At 42.0% G+C, this 24,710-nt stretch overlaps 1 protein-coding gene across 8 annotated transcripts in view; it reads left to right on the top strand.

Moving 5' to 3' along the window:
* The first annotated feature begins 2,305 nt into the window (after positions 1 to 2,305).
* The window catches only part of phldb2b (pleckstrin homology-like domain, family B, member 2b), a 44,545-nt gene continuing 22,140 nt past the window's right edge, over positions 2,306 to 24,710 (top strand). For 4 of the 8 annotated variants that reach the window (XM_034572528.1, XM_034572525.1, XM_034572524.1 and 1 more), the window contains exons 1-6: positions 2,307 to 2,616; positions 10,164 to 10,220; positions 10,340 to 10,463; positions 12,053 to 12,151; positions 12,962 to 13,045; positions 22,514 to 22,633. In XM_034572528.1, coding sequence (XP_034428419.1) covers positions 2,584 to 2,616; positions 10,164 to 10,220; positions 10,340 to 10,463; positions 12,053 to 12,151; positions 12,962 to 13,045; positions 22,514 to 22,633 — 517 coding nt within the window. In that variant the 5' untranslated portion in view covers positions 2,307 to 2,583. Of the gene's footprint in view, positions 2,617 to 10,163; positions 10,221 to 10,339; positions 10,464 to 12,052; positions 12,152 to 12,961; positions 13,046 to 16,792; positions 16,973 to 22,513; positions 22,634 to 24,710 lie in introns of those variants that run through there. The other 4 variants (XM_034572521.1, XM_034572520.1, XM_034572526.1 and 1 more) reach the window with 3 other exon arrangements.

A 24,710-nucleotide genomic window follows, 5' to 3' on the forward strand; every position in this document is an offset into this window, starting at 1 on the left:
CGATGACTGCAGTATTGAAACAAGTTAAAAACAAATGGTAATGCTCAGTATCTTATGTCATGTCCTGAATCTCGCACAGAGGCAGAGGGAAGAAACAGAAAGACCTCACTTCCTCCTAAGCCACTAACAATGTCAATTTCATCCAATTATCTGTACTGGAGATGTTGTTTAAAAACAAGCAGTTTGAATAGTTCCACCCACACAAATGCTCAAAGCCGTACACCAATGACGTGATAAAGGCTATAATTCAATAATAATTTGTTTTCAATAATTCAATTTGTACTGGTACTTCAAAGTAACATGTGGATGTTAAGTGGTGCAGCAACTGTTTCATGCAGGATGGACTGCACTGGAAAAATAACTTCACGTGAAAAGGAATGTAGGCCTTTAAGTAATGGCTATTAAAAACCTGTTCAAAACCTAAGCTGGAGGATTTATCTGAATGAAACTGGTCTTTCATGGCGGAGTCTCCTAACGACGGGTAGAATCCTTCTCCAAACAGCTCCAGAGTCTGTGCTCGGCCTCCTGGGATCACATGGGAGCTGAGGAATTGACTCGGGAATGCTGTCGAGCCCACGGGCGCTTGGATGATGTCACTGAGAAAGCGCACCATGCTCTCATGCCAGCGAGCATCCATGGAGGCCAAATAGCTCCTGGAGACACTTGACAAGAAATACATCAAAAGGAACTGCAAGAGTTTTATCCTGATAACTTGAAGCTGTTCCCAATTTAAGACTTTTGGCTCCTGTCTACATTGAGTTTACGCCTAAAATGGGCAAAAATAAGGGGAGCGCACCAAACAGAAGCAAATTTGAGAGGTTTCTACTTCCTCACCAATTAGACTTTTTGATGACATAACGTCTCCTGATTTCCTCTGTTGCTCCTGTCATAATGACTACAGCCACCAGAGGGCTCTGTCACTTGAATATAAATGTTAGGTTTTTTTTGCGGAATTGGCTGAAAAGACATGAACCTCTTCCACCTGAAATCACCCATTCTGATACAGGCCTAGTGGCAAACCTGCATGATGTCTTAAGGCGAAGCATGACTGTACATGTAGCTGAGATTTTTCAGATGGTGCACATAACTTAAAAAGGAGCAAAGGGTGTGTGTGTGTGTGTGTGTCTGTGTGTCAGGTGTTGTGTGTAAAATGCAATATGTGTTGTCAGGGAGGATATGTGGCTCTTTTTTATAGGATCATTTTTATTTTATATTTTATCTTTAACATTCTGATTCTCATAGTCTATATAACTGTTATTTTGAGGAAAGCTAGTGAACTAGGCTCATGAACTCAATGTCCTCCTGGATAAATGTGCATTCTTGTCAGAGGTGTGCTGACGTTGGGTCTGTCTTGAGGTACGTTGTGGGATTCGATCATATATTTAACTTCCCCTGTTTCATTATGAAGAGTTTTGCATTGTGAGATGGGCGTCCCTCACTACAGGTCTTTCACCAGGAGAACACACCCACTAGTATGTTCGGTCAGTGGCGGATCTAGGATTTTTCTAAATCGGAAGCCATAAAGGGGCCACAATTTACACAGAGGGGGCCAATTCTGTGTCAACGTCCATGCACACTTCCTGATTCAGTAACGTGCACAATTGTAGTCATTCCTTGTTTCCTGTTAGCGCTACAGCTTTGACCAAAGCCTCATCATTGAACATATTTTGAAAATTGTTCCTTGTTGTGTAACTGTCACATGTATTGCTAGCTAAAGAATACCAACAGGACACGGACACTTCATTTATAATTCAGAAACTGGAGTTTTTGAAAATCTTTACTTTGAAAGGTGTAAAAAATCTCTATTTAGTGACTTAAAACGTTTAAAGGTTAGTTTTATAGCAAAATATCTGCTTCAGTGTAGACAGGGTATAAGTGACTGTACCTTAAGACTGGACTGTGTTGTGAGAAAAGCCGACTGGTCTGCATTCCTGTTGTAATATCATTAGTTAAAAATGCGTCTTATCATTGTTTCTTATCATTGCTGCCAAGTAGTTCTGAAAGAATGCTCTCTCTCTCTCTCTCTCTCTCTCTCTCTCTCTCTCTCTCCCCCTTTCTTTGTCACTCTTTATTTCCCCCCTCGCTCTCCCCTTGTCTCCACCTCTTAAGGCTTCTCCCTTTGAAGCAGTCAGAATGAGAGGTCAAGTGTAGGTGCTCTGTTAACACCTGCACCTTATTCTTTGTGTGTGTGGGTGTGTGTGTGTGCGTGTGTGTAAGTGAGAGAGAGAGAGAGAGAGAGAGAGAGAGAGAGAGAGAGAGAGGGAGAGAGAGACTCCCTCCCTCCCCTTGTTCCCTCTCCTGCTCAACTTTCCAGCTGTTGTTGCATTCCTCTACACGTCGCAATTGGCAGGGGCCGCCGGCTTTTTCACGTTTGTGTGTGTTATGTTTGAAGTGTGTGTTCGTGTCAGGGAGCCCGGAGCTGCGGTCTCTCCCCATAGGCATCCAGAGGTGGCTCATTGGGAATGTGTGTGTGCTGTCAAGCAGAGACCGTGATCACCAAAGGGGAGAAGTGAGGGAATATTTGTATCTGGAGTTCTTGTCAGGCGACATAATCCTGGATCTGGGAGCTGCTGCTGCGTAACCATGACAGAGGTGGCCAGTCCTGCTTCAATAATGGTGAGCTCATTTCTTCCACTGTGTGTGACTCTCATTGGGCTAATGAGGCTCAATTTGATTTGCAGATTTTCTTCATAGGAAATGAAACACAGGAGAAGTTTTGTTTCTTTCTTATGTTGACATTGGAATCACGTAGATTATTCATTATATGATCATATTTTATTTCAATATTGATCTTGATTACGAAAATTTATGGCATATTAAAGGACCCTCAACAGCCAATCAGAGCAGTGTTTTGACTGATGATGAATGGTTTACAGGATATTTTATATTGGTGTTTGAGTCAGAGAAATCCTTCCTCCATATGTGATATTCAGGCACAAGCTTAGGCTGATGATATAAACACAGTATCACAGAGGAAGAATGTGCATGATGTGTGAGTGCGTGTGGAGCAGAGTACCTCAGGTCAATCTGTGCATCTATAGTGTGGCTCTTGATGTAGTATCATTAGGCTAAGTCCTCAGCTACAAGTTTAAAAATTCATATGTGGCTTTATAAAAGCACTTCTCCATCAGAATGCTCAGCATATGTTGAACCTGTCAAGTTGGCTCTGGCCAGGATGAGGAAATCAGCTTGACAAGACTTTTCCATCATAAGGACTATTACTAACTCCAAGCCTGATAAACATCTGGTATGTGGTATGTGTGCAAATATGCATGTACATGTACATATAAATCTATACAGATGCTACAGCACTAAAATGAATCTTTCAACCTCGCAGCAGTGAATGTATATTTCTACCCTTAATTTTTCGCCGAGGGGTTGTATGGGAGTAACTTAAATGTCCAAATCAGTGGACGTGATGACGTTTCTAACACCCGATGGATGCAAAACTAAGACAACTAAATGAATACGAATATCTCAGGATGAAAAAGACATCATACAAGGAGAAGACAAAGACAGACAATGAGATTAAAGGGCTCTTGGGGATGAGGACCGACGCTGGTGTCAATGCGGAACTTAAAACTAAACAAATTGCATATTACTTTTTTAGTCTGAGTAAAAGTTGATGTCTGAAAGTTGGTTCAGTTTCATTTTTGTGGAAAAGGATCACATTTCCCTTCATCCCTGGATTCTCTACTCTGTGATTTCATTCATCTTTTTTTTTGTCCCAGTCTCCCCTTCACGCTCTGTTTGTCTCTCTTCTTATCTCACATTCCTCTTTTCTTTTCTATCCATCGTTTCATTTCACCATGTGAGCCATTAGCACTAATGTGGGTCATGTGTCCCTCCAGAACTTCACTGTTCCTCCACTTGTGGACATTTTCAAAGACACACACACTCAGTACATATTTAATTTAGATTTCCTCCTACTCTGAGTCATCTGCAGCAACAATGGACTTTGATTCCTGTGAGGACTTTGCCTTTTGTTAAATGAAAGAAATGTGTGGGAGAGTTTGAATTTGGTTTTAACAATGCTGGCTAGTATTTGTGTTTGGCAGGAGTTGAATGTCAGGTTGTGTTAATCGGTTTGAGTTTACACCAAACATAAACGCACACACAATGTATGTTTGGTGTAAAAAAAAAGGTATTCTGACCCTTTCACTTTTTCACTTTCTGTTGTGTTGAAATGTTTAAACTCGTGTCCAGATCAGTGTACATGCAGCACCCCATAATGACAAAGCTAAAGCTGTAATTTTAGACATTTTTTAACAAATGTTTTTAAAGGAAACTAGAATTACCACCTCTGCCAACCCGTCAAGCTGCAGGAAATATGGTCAACATTTTCTTCTCCTGAGTTATGGCATTGAACAAGAAATGTATTTTTGCAGAACATTATAATGTCAGGGTGGCTTGGTGTTGTAGTGGTTAGCATTGCTGCATCAGAGCAAGGTTCGAATCCCGGCTTGGCTGCACATTCTCCCTGTGTGTGCGTGGGTTTTCTCCCGCCACAGCCCATAGACGTTAGGGGTTAGGTTAATTGAAGACTCTGGATTGTCCGGTGGTGTGAATGTGAGCGTGAATGGTTGTTTATCTCTGTATGTTGGCCCTGCATCTAGTGGTCGGGACCTCAGAGTGTGTCAAAGGTTCACCTTCCAACTGGACAATGACCCTAAACACACAGCCATGACACGACAGGACTGGTTGAAAGACAGCTCTTTGAATGTCCTTGAGTGGCCGAGCCGGAGAGATGACTTGAAACCAATCAAACACCTCTGGAGAGACCTTGAATTGCCCGAGCTCCACTGACGGACAGCTCAAGAACATCTGCAGAGAAGATAATCTCCAAATCCAGATGTGCAATGCTTGTCGCGTCATACCCAGAAAGAGTTGAGGCTGTAATTTCTGCAGACGGTGCTTCAACAAGGTCCTGGGTAAAGGATCTGAGTACCTTTATCAAGTGATATTTCAGGGTTTTCTTTTTAACACATTTTTCGCTTTGCACTCATGGGGTATTGACTGTAGGTTGAATAACCGATTTAAATGATTTTAGCAGAAGGCGACATAAAATGTGAAAAAAGTCAACAGGTCTGAATACTTTATGAATAAACTAAAAGTGTCCTGTGGAATCAGGGACTGAGAAGTACAGTGTTTTATAATCTGAGTTTTTTTAAGGGGCTGTCATCTATGTCGCGTGTGCCTGAATGACTCGGGCTCATATTAAACTAATTAAAGTCCTGTTGAAGCTGATTTAGCCACGTGAGTTGCTCCATACAAGGTCGCCTGAGACGACTCCATATTAACCAGCATCTGTGATACAATACTGGCTTTGTCAGGTGGGAGGAGGAGAGGGTGACACTGGAATGTGAGGGGAGGGGATGTCAGTGAGGAACAGAGAGATGGAGAGAGGGGGAGATAAAAACAGAGAGAGAAGCCAGGCACAGAAACGAGCAAAACAGATTAAACACAGGCAATACTCGTAAATATATATGAGACTGAGAGCAAAAGAAGAAGAGGAGGACTTGTTTTGGCTTTGTATCAAAGGAAATAAAGTTAGGAAGACAGAAGGAAGGAGGAGATCCTGTAATAACCAGGTGACGCCATCCACTCATATTTTAAAGAGCAGCTGAAGAGTTGTGGAAATGAAGGCATACAGGATTATACCACATGTATAACACCCAAGCGTGTGCATAAGCACTACTCAACACAGGCACATTATTTTCCCTGATACTCTGCAAGCAGTACAAACAACTTCACATTTATTTACACGACCAGCAATCTTTTGTTTTCTGACCTTGTTTGATTCATTTCATCAGCAGTTGGCCTTGTTTCGAATAGATGGAAAACAATGCATTTGATTTTAAATAAAACACTCGTGTCTCTACACTTATCATTTATTATTCATTCATTTATTCTCCTGTTTACCTACAATATTTTGCTAAGCCATAACACAAACATGTTTTTTTCACCAAATAGACTCAACAATGTCTACATACCAACAACTCCTATTTTCCTCTTCTGATCCTGTCATTATGACTGCAGCCACTAGAGGGCTTTGTCATTTGAACCTTAATGTCCTTTTATTGCATATTCCGGCTCATGTCCATCATCTTGAAGAGGCGCCTGCTTCAAAAGACCCTCGAGCCTCAGGCCACTGTGAGCCCCTTTAATAACGCGGCCAGATGCAGTGAAGAAGCAGATGGCCAACATCAGATATCTGCCTTGAAGTAGAAAATACTGATGACTTGCCTGTTGCATAATCGTCTGTGCTTTCTGCTTTTGAAATTGTTGGTGTGGGAACCCATATTCCAAAGGCAAATTCATGCAGAGACCAAAAAATGCTAAAGTTCCTATTTTGAGTCGCCCATATTGCAGATTTTACTTAAGAGCTTACAACCAAAAAGGCATACATGTATGCAAAGGACTCTATGATGACAACTAGTGCTCAATATTCAAAATCAGTGACATTAACAATGGTGATGAAAATGGCACTGAGATGTGGTCATGAGAGTGCAGACTGCATTACAACCAGAAAGCAGAAATAATGCAGAAGGAAAACAAAACAGGAGGAAAAGACCAAACAGATGGAGAGGAAATACAGAGGAAATAGAGGTAGTAGACAGAGGGATGAAAGCAGAGGATGAAGAAGTAGTAGCCCGGGATTGCAGGGTCTTTCCCTTCTGGCTTCACGGATTCGCTCCCTGTCTTTCATCACTTTCCCTTTTTTTTCATTAGTTCATGTATCTCTCTGTCTCCAGATGCAGGTTAAACACAGCATTTTTGAGGGCGACTCAGCTGTTCCGCAGATGGGATCAAAGAGAGTTTGTGGGTGCATGCACCGTCTCGACTGCAGATTAAAAAAATGTTTTTGTATTTTCAAAGTTATTTCAGCCAGTCTTCAATTATTTAAAGGGCGAGTTCTGAAGTACACCAGATTTAGGATTACAGGTGTTTAAAGTATGAAATCGGGGCCCAAGATTTTTTCCATAAATGGAAAAACATACTGTTAGATATTGTCAAAGTCTTTTGTATGATTCAGGAGTTAGTCTTTTTACTCTGTTTACTACTGATTACATGTTTTTTAAGCGTGCTTATTTTTCCCATATTGCATTGTGACAGAAAATGGGGGGCACAAGAGTGTGAGAGAGTTTTAAACATCAAGTTAGAAGTTGAAGTAGAAGTCAAAGTGCATGTCACATCATTAAAAAGAAAAAAGTTATTTGTTATAAGTTAGTTATTTGATGCTATAAAAATGAGGTAACAAGTCATGATTGACAGCTGAGACTGACTCACGATTGTTTGAGCGCACATTTCGGCGGGACCTTGATCCCATTGCTCCATCCCTGATCCCTACTGTGCACACTCTGGCTAACTAAAATGATAGAAAAAAATTATTTGACATTTACTTTGACATTTTAGTTTGGTCAGTGTCCTATCCACGAACATGGAGGAGGCAGTGCCTATGACCTCTACGACAGGTGAGCGGGTGAGCAGGACACATTGTCCTCACTTTTGGGGAGCAGTCATGTCGTCCATCTTTATGTACAGTCTGTGGTTAAGAGTGAAACAGAACACGTAAACCATGTTAAAGCCAAAACAATGAGCTGAAAGAGGCTAACAAGGTGTGTAGATCTCCAGGAAACAGCAGAGTTGACTGATAGTGGTCTGTGGGTTCACTCTTATTTTTATCAATATTGTTTTGTTGTTTAACGCTTTATGCCCACATTTACCCCAACCAGCCAGTAGTCCAAAGGCCCTGATAGCATCAGATTTGGTGTTTGGATCTAAGAACCTAAGGAGAACTCAAGGATGCCAGAGCCAGAATCCGGAAATCGAGGAGGGGGTGGGTTGACATACTTCACTGCTTTACTTTGCTAGAGCACAACAAGGCCAGGGAGATGTGTCCTGACCTGCCCAGACCGAAGCTCACCTGGTGAGAAGAAGAAAGAGAACGACAGAGACACAAAGTTTGGGAACAATAGAGTAAAGAGAGGAGACGAGGGGGAGAGTCGAGGAACCCGTCCGGAAAGGACGTACAGGAAGGAAAGAATTGGGAGGAGAGAAAGAGGAGGAAAGAGCTTTGTCACTGTTTTTCACAACAGTCTTCCTTGAACTTTGTGATTTGACTTTAACCTCGATTTCTCATCTGGACTTCGTAACTCTTGTCGAGCTGATGTTGCCATCATACATTAGTGTGTTTGCTTTGTCTACACCAGAGAGGAAAAAAGAAAAAAACTCAGTGGAATGTTGGGCCTCATATCTTCATGCGATAACAAAAAGAGCTGATGCGTGACCGTATTTGTGGATGTTTGTGTGTCTGAGTGTGTACGTGTGGGTATAAGAGCTATAAGGGTGGTGTGTGTGTGTGTGTGTGTGTTTGAAGGCAATAAGGGTGTCAAGGCAGCAAAAGGAAGTGAACTCAGAAAGGAAGCTGGCACTGAATTAGAGGAAGTGCAATGGAGCTGACTTTAATTTGTGCTTCCTCTGCTGGTGATTGGAGGAAAGAACGGGAAGGAGGGGAGAGTGACAGTAGAACGGCCAGAGGATGGGGCAAGGAGAGAGGGAGAATAAAGAAGACGAGACAAACAGTCGAAGAAATAGAGTAGTAATTAAGCATCAGGAAGAAAAAAAAAAATAAGAATGGTAAAAAAAAAATGGTGGTGAGGACAACAAGGAGAAGGAAGAGGGAAGGAAGAGATGACAGAGGGTAGTCAGGGAGATGTGGTTGGGGGTGGTTTCCTGTAAGCAGCAATCATCTGTGCTGTGGTGAGAAGCTTTGAATGGGTGAAGCACTATGTTTGTTAACAGCATTGGAGTCACCATGCAGGGGGGGGGGGGGGGAGACCAGTTTTGTTTCAATGTAAATATGTATAAAACCAAACCAGTCGTTCCCTGACCTTAACTAAGTGCTGTGAGGGCTTTCACATAACCACACAGCAAGATGAATTATGCTGACGTCACTACAAATAGATATTGTGCTGAAAGATCAGATAAAACCAAATCCGTTGACTATGAACGTTCAATAACTGAAGCAAAGGTTTATCTCCTCATGACCATGAATTGGCTAACATAATGTCCCTGTTAATTTATGACATATTGGCCATGACAACTTGAAATTTGAACTTTGGCACAAAAGGGAAGCCAATGGAGTAAGGGTTCATCCTCTGGGGAGCAGGAGGTGGTGTTTTCATTACTGTTTGTTTCTCTTTTTGTCAAACTTTTTGCAGGATTACGTAAAAATTGCTCTGCCGAAACTTGGTGAAATGGTGCGATGTGGGCCAATGAAGAATTGATTCATTTTCGGAGTGGATTTCTACTTCCAGGGATTTTTTTTCTCACTTTCTTTAACATGAGAAAAACAAGTTTTTTTCATTGTGTGAATTGCTCATGAAAAATAAGAACACTCAGTAGAGTGCATACCTCTGCCAAGGATAGATATCAGTTCCCTAAATGTGCCTGATCTTATTCATCAAGATTCATGACTTATTCCTTGGGAAAATAGAGAAATAGTTTAAAACGCCCTATCTCACATTATAAAGAAAGTGAAAAGAAATATTGGATCTGCACCAAAATTAATTTGTTCTTTCCTGATCCATAGCACATCCTTCCAAGTTTTGTGGAAATCCGTTCACTTGTGTTTGTGTGATCTGACAGTAACATATCTTCCTTGGCAGTGAAAATGCAGAGATACAAAAAATATAAACAGGTTAAATTAGTTTTCGATCCAGATAATGATCCAGATATCTTGTTTTAAAACATGTACGTGATAACATGGTGATAAAGTGGCCAATAAGCCTTGGAGGAGGTATGTGCTCTCAGAGTGACTATCTGTGTTTTCATGGAACATTTCTACCAGTTCTTCCCAATACAAGCCTGTGTTGTTGTGTGTGTTTGTAATTTTGCTCTCCAGTGGGTTTTTTTCCCTGGAAGACTTTCACACAGGGAGTTCCTCTCATGTGGGAACCCAACATGCCACTCATAGTTTTTCTTCTTTGAGTTTATAAGTAAGTGTAGCTATGTATGGGTATAAACATCAGATGTGTACAACTTACTCTTTACTCTATTGCTTTGCTTTCACATAGGAAATATTTGTGTCCTTACATGAGTGTGTAAACTTTTGACCTTTTCAACAAGAAAACTTCACATGATTTGCTTTTTTGCTGCAGGACTCTGAGAGGATGTTCCAACCGGAGTCAGATCAGATGTCTCCAGTTAAATCGAAGGTAAGACAATACACACAAATACATTTGTTGGGTCATTAATGAACAAATAATGGATTATATTACATATAAGGTTTCTGAATAAACAAAATGGATCTTTCCTCTCTGACTGATTCTTGCAGTCTCCAAACCTGGACCTGATCGACACGGGGAAGGGGCTGAAGGTCCAGACAGCGACGCCTCATCTCGTTAGCTTGGGCAGCGGGAGGCTGAGTGTGGCCATTACGCTGCTGCCGCTGAAAGAAGGTAATGCACATGCTGCATAGACATGGAAGGATTACACTCACTCCCACCTGTCAGATCTTCCTCCTTATTCCTCCCTAGTTGTTTTCTTTCACTGCCCTTCCTTCTTTGCTTTTCCCTTTTTTTCCATGGTTTCTGGAGACGTGTGCTGGGAGTGGTTCAATAATTGAAAGTGTTACTCTATCCTAGGTCATAATAAAGCCACACAGGAGGACTGAAACCCATACTTATACAAATTACTGCATAAACATCCCTGGTTATTTCCGTTTATTTTTATTGGGGAAAGAGAATTATCCCACTCTTGTGCTACTGCACAGCCTGAACTCACAGTTTACCATAAAAGTGATGACAACAACCCAACGGTTTTAAAACAGTGATGACTCACACTGCACGGTTCAATGGAAGTGATTTATACAAAGAGTGAAATCCCCTTCTTCCAATCACCTGAAAGACTGAGATCCAGTGTATCATGTTTTATCATTATTATGCATTATGTTTTCAGGTTGTCCATCCATCCCATTTTTGAACACAATATCTCAAGAACACCTATCGGGAATTTCATCAAATTTAGTACAAATGATCTGTTGGACTTGAGGATGAACTGATTAGATTTTGGTGGTCATGAAGTCAAAGGTCAAGGTCAAAGTGACCTCACAAACCCCTTTTTTTACCTTGTGAACACGCTATCTTCAGAACGCCTTGAGTGGATGCTTTCAAATTCGGCAAATAGGTTCATTTCTACTCACAGATTAACTGATCAGATTTTGGTGGTCAAGGGTCAAAGGTCAAGGTCACAGTTGCTTCACAAAATATGTCTCTTGGCCTCTTGAACATATGTCAAGAGAATTTCTTCAAATTTGGACCAGTTCTGGACTCAAGGATTATCTGATTAAACTTCTGTGGTCTTAGATCATATGAGTGTGGAAAAAAATTAATGCAGACTGAAACTGCACTGGTTTAACACAACCACAGGGCACTAATTCTAGTGCATCCTGAAAATACAGGCATTACGTACACACACAGACACACATTCTCAGCACCAGCTTCTAAATGGATTTTAACACGTTCAGATGGTAGAGCTGTAGTCACAATGACGAAGTACGACAGTAACTGTTGGCTTTAGCGATTGCAAGAGTGATTTCAGCCACAGTATATTTAACAGGATAAATGGAACAAATACAGTACAAAGGTCGATTGCAATGGCAGAGTCAGCATTGTGACATTTTCATTTTCTACTTTTTCATTGTTGTATAAGCCTTGCCACACATTTTCTCCCTTCTTGGTGCGTCCTTCCATTTCACTGAGGCATGCCAACAATGTGAACAAGCCATTTGAGGACAAATGGGGGTCTATTTTTCTCCACAATGTGTCTACTGAGGAAGAAGAATAATCAGTTCCAATTCATAGTGTAGTAGTGCCTCTTTAATTGCTGGCATACACTATAGTTTAGTTTTTTAACTGAGATGGAAAAAGATGCTGTCCATGAGTGTTTGGTTCAAATGGTGTCTTGTTCACCATCAAGCCTGATTTAATTTCTATGTTGCTGATATTTTTACTCAAATGATGATCACGTGTATTTATTGATGTTGCAGGGGTGACTCGCATCGGCCGGGAAGATGCTCCAGTTCCTCAGGATATCACCATCCAGGGGCAGGGCATCGAGGCGGAGCACTGCCTCATCTTCAACGAAGGTTTGTCTCATTTCACTTTCTCTCAATAGAATTTCTAACACTGGTCGGCCTCTGAATGTGTACTAGATTTGCTGAACCTAGTTTACATTGATACAGCACATTGCAAAGCGTGCATGGGCCATTGACCCCAAGGCATTTTATCTTTTTTATTGTGTATTCCTAACATCTTACTTTTGTTGAAACTATTAAATGTACTGAAAAAGAATTGTGCCTGTGAAGTGAGATTACAATTTATGAAAAGAGGATTAATTATTGTTAGAAATCTGCAACAGAACTTACCGCAGCACACTTGCACAACTCTGAAGGGTCTGATCTTTTAAGAAAGATAATCTTTCAAATGAGATTTAATGAACTATTTAGCTAGCTAGATAACTGTCTGTAAGCACACTGTCTTGTGTAGGAGTGAGGGAGAGTTTGTTTTTTTACTGCTGCTGTTAGACTCTTCAATCATCTCTGCTCCGTGCGGACCACATGCACCTTATATATACCTAACTCAGGTTTTCAACTAATTTAACAGTGCAATAATTATTTTCTATCCGTGCAATTTCAATAACATGTGTGTGCAATCTTATATTTTCTTATCTTATAAAGTGTTTGAAAGTGATTACTCTTAATTCAGTTGCTATTTCTCTGTGGCACATTGTCTTTAATTGTTTCCGATTAAAAGGGTTTTAATGACAATGGTTTTGTGTGTGGTAGGATAGGAATGAAAATTGATAGTGTGATAGTTATAGGAGTAAATTTAAACGTGCCCTTCAAATTTTGAAAGTGTGTTTAAAGCTGAGCCTCTTCTCATATCCAATACAACAGGAGGGGTGGTGACCCTGGACCCCTGTGGTCACCTCTGCAGTTTGGATGGAGTCCAGGTTACTGCGCCTACGCCACTGACACAGGGTGAGAGCTTCAGTGTACAAGCTTTGAAATATTGCCACCTACTGGTCAATAGCAGTAAAGAGGTGGGCTGAAGTTGATTTAATTGCATCAGAAGTGTATATACTGTACTTCCAGTGTGTGTGTGTGTGTGTGTGTGTGTGTGTGTCTGTGTCTGTGTGTGTCTGTGTGTGTGTGTGTGAGAGACAGAGAGTGGGGTTGGTTTGTGGTTTGGGTAATGTGCATTCCCTAAAGCCTGAGTCATGTACGTGCACAGTTGACGTTACACTGACATTCTGCAACAACAAGTATATTTATGCAGGGTGTGTGCGTGCGTGCACATAAATGTATGGGCCCATGTGTGTGTTTCTCCCAAACCAATGTGTATGTGTGTTGCAGGTGGTGTACGTGCACCTCTGGTTTGGTTTAAATTTTGTAGTGATTTACAAAAGTGAGCTGCTACAATGAGTCATAGCTTCCAGAAACTGCAGAGGATGCACTCTTCAACTTTACATTAGACTGCAGAAAACAACATACACACACACAGAGAGAGAGAGAGAGAGAGAGAGAGAGAAAGAGAGAAGCCTCCCACATTCTCTTCTCCTATCTTTCTCCAGCCCTGCCCACGTGCCTGTGTCTGATTATCCTCTGCCTGTATCTTGATTAGTTCATCCCCTCAGTCTGTCTTCTCTCTTCTTCTCTCTTCCCCCAACGTCCCAGGATTTTTGCAGCTGAAGAGCACATTCAGTTTCACGGTGTTTTGCCGTCTGTGACACTTTCCACTCTCCTTCCCTTCTTCCTACTTTCACTTTTGTACTTCACAGACACGTTTTTTGCATTACACCAGCTTTTTGTTTCCCTGCGTGTCCATCCTTCCAATTTGCACTTTTCTCCTTTTCACTGTGCCCTGTGTGGCCTGCCCTGTTTTGGGTTAAATATTGACAGGCCTATTTATCCTCCCAGCGTGCCTGGCCGATTCAAATATTGACATCGTGTCGGTGTGTCCACACACAGAAGGCCGGGGTATTGTGAAGAAGCAGGAGCGGGGAGGGGATGGTTTGAAAACGAAAGGATGGAGGAAGGGAAAAAAGGGGTTAAAAAAAGGGCATGGTTTGGAAAATCATGCAGCAAGTGAGAGAGAGAGAGAGTGAAAGAGAGAGAGGGTGCGCTCTAGTTTGAGTTACTCCAACCACACACATACACACACACACACACACACACACACACACACACACACTCTTACACAGAGTCTGGAGATGATTAGCTTTGTTTAGGAATTGATCTACTCTGTACTTGGGACTCGACCTGGAATCTCATCAGCTTCACTACTAACTCGCTGGATCAGCTGGAGATTCCTGCCTCACAGCAAGAACATTCCCGGGTCGAATCCCAGTTTGGCCGCGGTCTTTCTATGTCTTGAGTCGCCCAATGTCTGCCGGGATTAGTTCCAGCTCCTCCTGCAGCCCTCAGAGCATTAGCAGTATAGATAATGAATGGATGTTCAAATGTTTAGAATAGTTACAGTAAGAATAATAGCAGTGTTTCTTAACAGTCTAGTAGCCTTTATATATGCACAGTTTTTCCAATGGGGATTTAGTTTTCTCAAGGAAGCAGGTCTATTATATTTTGCTGTCAATATGTTAAACTCTGGAGTAAGAAAGAAGACTGAATACTTAGGACCTAAATACTTCAGGGAGGTTAGTCTTAAATATTATAGATTATATTACTACATGATCAAACCACTGTGAGGCATATGAGAGGGCGGTGCAATCGTTCAACACTTAAAATTCTTCATTTTGCGTTTATAATTCGTTAGTATTCCAAGAATTTTGGGGGCCTGGACCCCAATCTCACCCATGTTAAATCCGCCTCTGCTTGTACTAGAGCATAATATGTTCACACAGCATGACAGACACAGAAATGATGTCAATTAAAAATCACTGTGGGCCAATAACTGCACTGACAAACAAGCAGTGTTACTAATACAGGCCTCATTAATTCTGCTTTTATTTCTGTACACATGTCAGCAGGGTTTTAGGAGCCTATAAAACCCAATCTCCCAGCAATCACACCAGTCTGGAGCGAATGCAAATCTAGCTGCTGAATTAAATGCAACTACTCTTAACAGCCACTCCGCCCCCCCCCGTCAGTCTCCACGCACACATGCACCGTCTGCACACCGTCTGGGTCCATGTCTCGGTTGCAAATCACAAATTGTCTAAATGAAACACGAGTAGCACAAACCCCTGACTTGGGGCTATAGGGGGCAAAGTTCTCCCAACAAAGCCTTTGTTTTCTCAGTGGTGTCTCTTCCTTTCCTCCATTTTACCCTTTCAATTTGTCTGACCCTAAAATCTCAATCAACCCCTCCCTCATCTGTTGTTTCATCTTAGAAGCTGCTTTTGAACTACGTTGTGGTAGAAGAACTCAGCAGAACTCAGCTGCCAGGCTATTTTTACCAGATTTAACAGGTCGGAACACATCACCCTGGTTTTTGCCTCTTTACACTGGCTTCCAGCACGTTTTAAAGTTAATCTTAAAGTTATTTTTAATTATTTACAAGGCTTAATGGTCTGACTCCTCAGTGTCTTGTGGATCTTTTATCCTCACACAACCCTGCTTGCACCTTGAGATCCTCTGGCAGGGGCCTTTTAACTGTTCCAGATTCTTGGCCAAAGACTAAGGGGGACAGAGCTTTTGAAATAAGAGCCCTGAGGCTCTGGAACACCCTGCCAGAGGAAATACAGCAGGCTATGTGAGTAGCTTCCTTTGAATCAAAGCTTAAAATATACTTTTAACATAAACCATTCCATGATTTTAACTAGCTCTGCCAAGGAGGTTATGTTTTCGTTCATGTTTGTTTGTTTGTTACTAGGACTACGCAAAAACTATACCCAACTGACTTCCATGATAGTTTGCGGACAGGGGCATCACCCCAGGCAGAACCCATGGATCAACATTCACTTTCCTCAACATTTCGAGTTAGGGCGAAAATAAGTTATGGATCTTGACGAAAAAAATTTGTGCATGTTCAGGGGACTGATATTTTTCTGGATCTAGTGCATTTAAATGTGGTTTCATTCAGGGATCGTTGGGCCTTGGTGCAGGTATGCGTGTGTTCTAGTTTTTCTACTTTTTATGGGTGGTCATACTTAAATTTCTTTCACATGTTTAGCTTTTTGTATTCTTTTAAGACTGTTTTTTTTAAATTTTATTCTTGTGGGTCTTTTTGTTTTTTTGTGAAGCACTTTTCAAACTTTGTTTTGATAAGTGCTCCACAAATAAAGATGTTCTAATTAAATTAGAATTCAACCACCAATTTTTAAAAGTTGTTTTCAAAGTCATTCTCTACAGTCAAACTGGTTGGGGGGTTACTCTAATCCAAGGTATTTCAAAGAGAAAGAAAGAAAATAGGTAGGTAGACAAAGAGAAGCTGAGGGGGCGTCAGACGAATACCTCACTGTCGAATGGTCTTTAAACCCCATCTACATATGGGGGTGATGGCTTACGACTCTACTGCTTTAAATGCGGTTTTCAACACTTACAGCCCTGTTTTCTCTCCTTCACTCGTTTATTTTCGCTAAAGACATATACGCTTGGTACAATTACAATTGTTGGTAGTTAAAACTGTGTTCTCTTGAAAAATTCGAATGTTCCTCCACCCCCTTTCCTTCTCAAAGTTTGGTTCAGTCCTGGAGTCTGGCTGGTGGATAGTAAATCTGTGAACTTTCCTCCTCACAGAGTCAACACAGGCAGACATCAACACACACATACACACACAGGGAGAGAGAGAGAGAGAGAAAGGGGAATAGTGGTTTAATAATTCATTTATCCCCTTTTTTTCTTTCTTTGAGGAAGATTCAGGTTATGTTGTAGTCATTTATCCACAGTGAGAAGGAAGAAGTTTGGTGTTTCTGTCGTGAGAAGTGCGCACTGAATGGGAATCAAAAGGTGTGTAACGGATTTCTTTCTTTTTCTCATCTCTTCTTACAGAGAAGCAACAGTTAATTAACTCAATTCAATTTATTATTGAGACCGTTCGACTTCACTGTATATTTAATATTTGTACCCTGCAATGTTTGTAAATGAAATAGTTTGTTGTGTTAATTTGCGACGCTACACATCTCATGGCCGTCTGTTATATTTAATCAAGTAATTAGCAGTTTTTGTCATCATGCTAGCACAACCTTCCTGGCCCTTTGTTTTTGTGTGTGTGTGTGTGTGTGTGTGTGTGCAAAGCTGAATCTGGATATGATGGGTGTGTGTTCAGACTCTCTCCTTCACTGATTCGGTTTATGGCTGATTCACCTTGACCACAGCACACTAAAGAAAAGTTAAATTTACTACATTTTATTATGTTCAGTGGTTACACAAAATAAAACAATCTAAATCAACATGTTTTTAAGTTGATTGAAATAAGCCAGATGTACCCAAACATGTCACATGTGGTCAGAATCGATATTTTTCAGTGAGTTACCAGTGACATATTGTGATCAATGTTTTGAAACTAGCCTCATGTGCTCTTTGAACATGTTTGGGCAATGCTCTTAATCTGAAATCTTCTAGTTATCATCATGGGTCGATAGATTTGCATTTGCTTAAACTATTATCTTACTTGACCCTTAAATAAGCAGTGTAAGCCGTCTCAGCCAGTCAGGATGATATTAGTAGCAGATATTATTTCATTAATTTGTGGGTTAGCAATTGAAGAATTTGTCACCTCCACCATGGAGGTTATGTTTCACCCCTGTCGGTTGATTTGTTTGTTAGCAAGATTATACAAAAACACCTCGATGGATTACCACAAAACTTGGTGGAAGGATGTGGTCTGGGGAAGAACCCGTTAAATTATGGTGTGGATCCAAGAATGGTTTTATCACTTTCCTCCACATTGCAAGATTTCTGTGTATGTGCAATTTGGTGCAGATCCAAATCTAAATCTGGATCTGTTGACTTTAAATGTGGTTTCATAAGGGGACTATTGGGCCTTGGCAGAGGTATGCACTTAACTGAGTGCCATTCTACTTTAAATTTTCAGTATATCGTCTTTTAATTTTTTTTTAAAGCCAGTTAGATTCTATGGAAGCTGCTAGAACTCCAGTAAATTGCAAGGTCCATCTGCCACTATAGATCAGTATCAATATGAATCAGTAGAGCTGAACTCACTGAACTGATCGTTTTTTAACTCAATGATTTATTTTGCCTTATGCTTCACATGGCATGTTCGTTCAGCAGGAGTTAAGTTGTGAATCAGTGCAGCCACTCAATCCAATCCAGCTCAAGCCAGGGTGGGAAGTCAAACTCGTTCCATCACACCCTGCTTGTGGTTCATCGCCTGCCCCTTTTAATGGAAATAAGCTAGTAGCGTATGCCTTGGGCTAAAATAAATTAGCTGGCAGGATCACAGGGTGGTGTGAGTGCATGTGAGAGAGGGAACTAGCCTGAGGGCATGAAGAGAGGGTGCGTGGTCAGGATACCTGACACCTGAAAACAAAACCTGCTTCATTGTTCTGCGTGTATTATTTTCATAAGTCTTTCTTCTGCCTGCCTCCAGCGTATATATTTTTTCCTCTTACGCTATAAAGATAAATGAAAGATAGATCCCTTTGTTATCCGTTTGTGTTTACCTTCTGATAAATCAGAGGTTGCGGAAAGTTTATCCCTGTCCGTTGGGAAGTGGGGGGGGGGATCTTTGCGGATACGATTTGAAATGGAGCAGACAGAAGATGGCTTCTGAGCTGGTGCTCAGAAACATTATTCTTGTGAATGAGAGAGAGAGTGAAATAATCTACACCAACTCCCTTGAGAAAGATCAGCCTGGTGTTTGTGATGATACTGCTGGACCCGTTTGCCCCAGGGAGGGTTCATTTGTGGTTTTGAGGCCAAGTCACACTCAAACTGGGACCTGTGTGTGTGTGTGTGTGTGTGCGCGCATCTTTGCATGCCTGAGTAAATTCCTCTTCAGTTAAGTACCATGCACATACTATTTTCAGGATCTTAGCAACATTATGAGGACAGCCAGTTTTTCAAACAATGCATACATTTTGATTTAAAAACAAAACTGATTGACAGACTGCACTTTGAAAGTTTTAATTGTTATCACTTTGGACATCAAAACTGACCAATTAGCAGGTAGTATGGGATCTTTGTCATTGGTTTATTTTTCATTCTAACCCAATGGTCTTAATTTGCCAGTTCCTCCACTTATGTTAACCAAACAGAGAAGCAGTTTTGAGTTTCTCCCTCCCATAACATTGCGGCAAGAGTTTAGTTTATTCGGATCTACGTAGGGACATAAATTGACTCCAGACGTGATACAGCTCCTACATCTGTGTCCTCAAAGACTCTGAGGTCTGACTTTGTAGATTGCAAACTTTCAATTATCCTATAAATGTATATACAGACTAATTTCAAGTTTTATTGTTATTGAAGAAGGTCTGTGCCCTATGTACTTGTTGGGGGGTGCTGGCGCCCCTTGCTTCCATACTCAATTAGCCCGTAAACAAGAAAACACGGGGACAAGATTAAACGTGTTTTGTTGTGGATGTGGTACGTCTTTGTGCGCGGAGGGGAGCGAACATGTGTTTGTCCTGAATAACTTGCATAAAAAAGTAAGGTCGGACGTCAGACTTCAAATTTGATCTGTGTGGAAGAACTTATGATTATGCTGTTTGTTCCCTTGTTATTTTGTTAGATGAATTTAAGGGAGTAAGTCCTAAGACTAGGAAAGATTAGTCTCCATATATCTGCTAGAAATAGATTCAATAAAGCGTGTACCTCTGCCAAGGCCCCAACAAGTTCAATCAAGCCGCACCACATTGCACACACTCACATCGATATCTGTCAACTCGCTCACGGTGAATCCTGCAAGGGTCTCCTGCGGACTTTATACCAGGGGGCCAGGAGGGGAAAGTCCGCAGAAACTCCAGAGCCTCTCACTCGGACATTTGGGTTCACACACGCGCCTGATCTGGAGGATCTCCCGAGTTCAGTGCTTGTCTCAAAGCAGCTCTAGTTTGTTGGAAATGCGCTCAGTAGTTTTTGCGTAATCCTGCGGACTAAAAAACAAGCAAACGGACAGTGGCTGAACCCTAACATCCTTGGGGAGGTAATAATAACTCGAGGTCCAAAACAGAGAAAGGAAGTATAATGAATAAACGGTATATTTGTTGTTATCTCGTTCACATAGACACACATACGGCTGGTATTTGTTTATGCTGAGGGAGGGAAGGAGGAGAGGATTAGTTATTTGTTAGCTAAGGAAGAAGGAGGGGTGGAGGGCTGTGAACAAATGAGGGGCTGACACACTTTGCACATGTTGAGGCCATTGAAGATAGGAAATTAGATTTTTACAAGGGCTGGTTAAGTGTGTGTTTGTGTACGTGTGTGTGTGTGTTTGTGTGCTCGCAGATGCCTGTGAGTTTGCTGCTTAGCAAAATACTGAGAGCTACTGCGAGTCATTAGGCAGACCCTGTAACAAGACACATTCCCATTGACGCATGGTTTGTGAAGACATACACTCACATTACTCATGTCTGTTGATGAGAAAATACATAGTATTTGTGTGTGTGTGTGTGTGTGTGTGTGTGTGTGTGTGTGTGTGTGTGTGTGTGTGTGTGTGTGTGTGTGTGTGTGTGTGTGTGTGTGTGTGTGTGTGTGTGTGTGTGTGTGTGTGTGTGTGTGTGTGTGTCTTTCCCTCTCTTTTCTTCAGGGAGATACACATCTTTTTGTTCTCCTTGTCTTGATGCCACTTCCTTACAGTTTTTGCCGAAACCTGCACGGCTGTGTTAACTTGAGTATATTTGAAGAGGTTGAGAGTCCAGCTGTGTAGACTAAACATTTCTTACGCTGTTTTTGTACGTGTGTGTGTGGTGTAAGCTCCACCTCAGTGCTGCACTCAGGTCTCCCTCTGTGCTGGGAAATTGCAGCTTTGAAAGCAAAAAAAAAGAGAATCTGCACTCTCGGCGCTCTGAGGCAGTGTCGAGACAGGTATGACCTCTTGGAGCTAAACTATAATCTCACATTATGCAGCTTTCGAGTGGAGGTGTCCGTGGAACTGCACGTGAAATTGGAGAATGAGGAATAAAAGGAAAAGTCGAGATCAGAACCGGGGAAGTGGGAAGGAAAGAAAAAACGGATCCTGCCATTTTTCCATTCTGTCTTTTTCCATTCACCCCTTTGCCATCCCCCTCCTGCCTCGGTGGTTATGACGAGCTTCAGGTCCAAGGAATCTGATGTAACTGTAATGGAGCTATTAAGGAGACGTTGTGTTGTTTTAGCCTTTTACTCACATGCTAACATTGTGGGGGTTTGCTCTAATGCTTATGTGAATAAGGATGGAGGTCGGGAGAGGAAAGAGAGCAAAGATGACGTGTGTCTTTTTTTGTCAGGCTTGTGGTTTTGTATCTTTTCTTTATTCAGTGACGTACTTTGATTTCTGACTTGGCATCTCTCAACTTTCTTTAACTTTACAGACTGTGTGTGTGTGTGTGTGTGTGTGTGTGTGTGTGTGTGTGTGTGTGTGTGTGTGTGTGTGTGTGTGTGTGTGTGTGTGTGTGTGTGTGTGTGTGTGTGTGTGTGTGTGTGTGTGTGTGTGTGTGTGTGTGGTGGTGTCAGCACTGCCGTCCCTCTCCTTCCCCTCTGAAGTATTTGGACAGCTGTGGCCGACTGTGTGTATTACAGAGGTTGTGACCCTGACATCTTGTTTAATACCTGGCCCTCTCAGTCTAATTGATGGCCAGAATAAACACTGTGGTCTGGAACTGCTGGTTGTGTGCGAGCATGTGCAAGGGTCTGGCTGTGAAAAAAAAACTCATTTTAAAGCTCCACTCGTGACTCTTCATACAGTTTTCGGGATATACCGAATAACCAGAACTGTTTTCAGACGTGAATTTTGGAAAATGTCCGGCCCCCTATTTCTGAACTCTGCCCGTCTCCTCTTGTAGCCTCTTCTCCAGTTCCTCCCTTCTATCGTCCCCCTCCATCGCCTGCGTTCGCATTTTCATCTCTCCCTCATGAAGGATAATCCAATCACCCAATTAGTCTATTGAGTCTTTTTCAGCCGTTCAACGCAGGAGGAGATATTCCTCGTCAGACATATTTTCACAACAGGAAAATGCACAGAACAATCAGGTGAGGGGTGGCGTCTGAGTAGAGCAGGCAGGAGGCAGGACATGATGCATAATTACTACTGTAGAAATCCTGTTTTTGTTTACAGCACATGACACTTTCGTCTGCCCTTATTTCCAAGTGGACGTCTCCACTGAAGCGCTGTGAATTTTCCAGACGTTTTCCCGCTGCTTTCTCACATGGGCTCACAGACATTTTACATAGGGGCCGACGGGAAAATGTCCAGAGCAACTGACTCTGACGTGTCAGTGTTGGTGTGTGCGGACTTTAGAGTGTGTCTGAAAGCAGCTCTATCCACTTAAATGCCACGACTTACTTGATTGTGCTTTTTGGGGTCTTTACTTTTCTTTCTTTTCTCTCCAGGTTATTCCCTGTGTCTGGGTAAATCCTACTTCTTCCGCTTCAACCATCCTGAGGAGGCAAGCAGAATGAAGAGCATGCTTCCACAGAAGAGTCCTGTGTCGGCTTTGGCCTACAACACAGGTACACACACACACACACAGACACACACACACACAGAGTAAAACCCTTCCCTGACCCATGAACTGCAGTTAATCCCTGTTCTTTTTTTCTTTGTTCCACCCCTCTGCCTTTGTTCTGCTACATCACCATCTTTTTTCCTCCACCTCCTCGGTTTTCATCCTCACGCAGCTGCTTTTCACCTTTTTGTCCACCTTTAGACATTCATCAGCTTTTTTTTCCTGTTGTAACATCAACACCCTTGCAAAAAAGTTGTAGGTAGACACGACCCAGGCAGGTGTGTAAGATCAGAGTGTGTATGTGTGTGTGTTAGCAAGAGAAACAGGTAGGGTGGGGGCAGCTCTTTCTTCCAGCGCTCTCAGATGTCTCTCCGAAACACACGCTTGCACTGTCACACACATGCTTAAACTTAAATTCAAAACATGATGGAATGTTTTCGTCATCTGGTGGCCCTTCATCGCCGTGGTGATTCAGCTGGACTCTGTTGTCTCCTTAGTGATTGATCGGCCTGTGTGGAAGGTGCAAGCACGCCATAATCACTGGAATCCTTGCTCCTTACACTCCAAGACACAAGGAATGCAATCCTGTCTCCCTCCGCCTTACATCTCCGACTTATATCGCCCTCTCACACACACACACACACACACATCTGTGTTATTACTGGCTGCCAGCATCTATAATATACCTTTCAGATTGCCAAGACTCCCACTCGGACATGTGCACCTACAGTGAAGACTCGCACAAAGGCAAGAGTGGCCAGGCATAGATGAGAATGGTCACAATAGAGGAGAGTTGATGCACACCAGACCTCCAGTATAAATCTGCCCATGTATGGACACAAATACCCAGAGAGTGTGTGCGTGTGCAGATCTTATGATGTCTTTGATTTTCTGCCCCATTTCTCTCCACATGGCCCATGACGTGCACTTTTAGATACTTTACTTTCCCTCGTACAATACCACTCAGCGAGGCGGTAGTAGCTGTTGAATACGCTGCACTGTTTTCTGCAACACACATGTACGCTCTTGGCATGTGGACATGCAGCGTACTCATTTCTCTCAGGCGGAGCCGCAGCTTATGTGTGTGGGTGTGTGAGGCAGTCAAACACTGGGTGGTCCGAGCTGACACATTGTAATAGCTCCTTTTTTCCACATAGCACCACACATGATAAAGAAAAACCTAGGTAGGTTTCCCACACATTCCTTTCCACTACCACAAGTGTTTTACCTACCTTTTTTGATGACAATATTTCGAGATCAGGCTTTCAGGGATTCTCTAAAACAGAATTGACTTGGAGCTATCGATCAAATGAACTCCAGCTGATCTTGGAGATATTTTACAATTTTCTGGCTGATATTTCCGAGTTAAATTTAGCAGAGAGGAAGTAAAAACGGACTTGGTTGAGGTTTGGAAAATAGACCCTTCCACTGCTGAAAACGGCTTTAAATAAAAGGCTGTAGAAAGGGTGGGGGGGGGCCTCTTGAGGGTATTCCAGAATATTTTGTGGTCTTTTTCATTTCCCCAAATCCTATAGTGAGGAACTGAACTCCAGTTAGAGTTGAGCTGTTTGTCTTGGATCAGATGGAGGGTTTTGTGTGTGCATGTGTGCGTGCGTGCGTGCGTGCGTGCGTGCGTGCGTGCGTGTGTGTGTGTGTTGGTTCCTTTTCTGGGGGATCTCCTGCCAGTTGGGAATTGTTTGGGTTTGGTTTGTTCTGCCAAGGGCCCAGTTTATGAATAGCTGCAGCTTCAGGTAAATGCAAACTTTCTTTTTCTCTTCTTCCTGCCACCATTTGTGGTTCTTAACCCCTCGTTTTTTTACCTCTGCTAAGGAGGTTATGTTTTCACCCTTGTCCATTTGTTTGTTTGCAAGCAAGATTACTAAAAAAACACACTGGATGGGTTCCCACAAAACTTGGTAGAAGGATGCAGTATGAGTCAGAAAAGAAACCATTACATTTTTATGCGGATACAGATCTGGGAGCAGACTTTCTTTAACATTGCATATTTTCCCACATTTTCCTTGATTTCTCAGAGAATAAGCCAAGGATCTTGATATAATCTTTGTACATCTTTATGTCTT

This window comes from Hippoglossus hippoglossus, chromosome 20 (genome assembly GCF_009819705.1).
Source record: "Hippoglossus hippoglossus isolate fHipHip1 chromosome 20, fHipHip1.pri, whole genome shotgun sequence".
Classification (NCBI taxonomy): domain Eukaryota; kingdom Metazoa; phylum Chordata; class Actinopteri; order Pleuronectiformes; family Pleuronectidae; genus Hippoglossus; species Hippoglossus hippoglossus.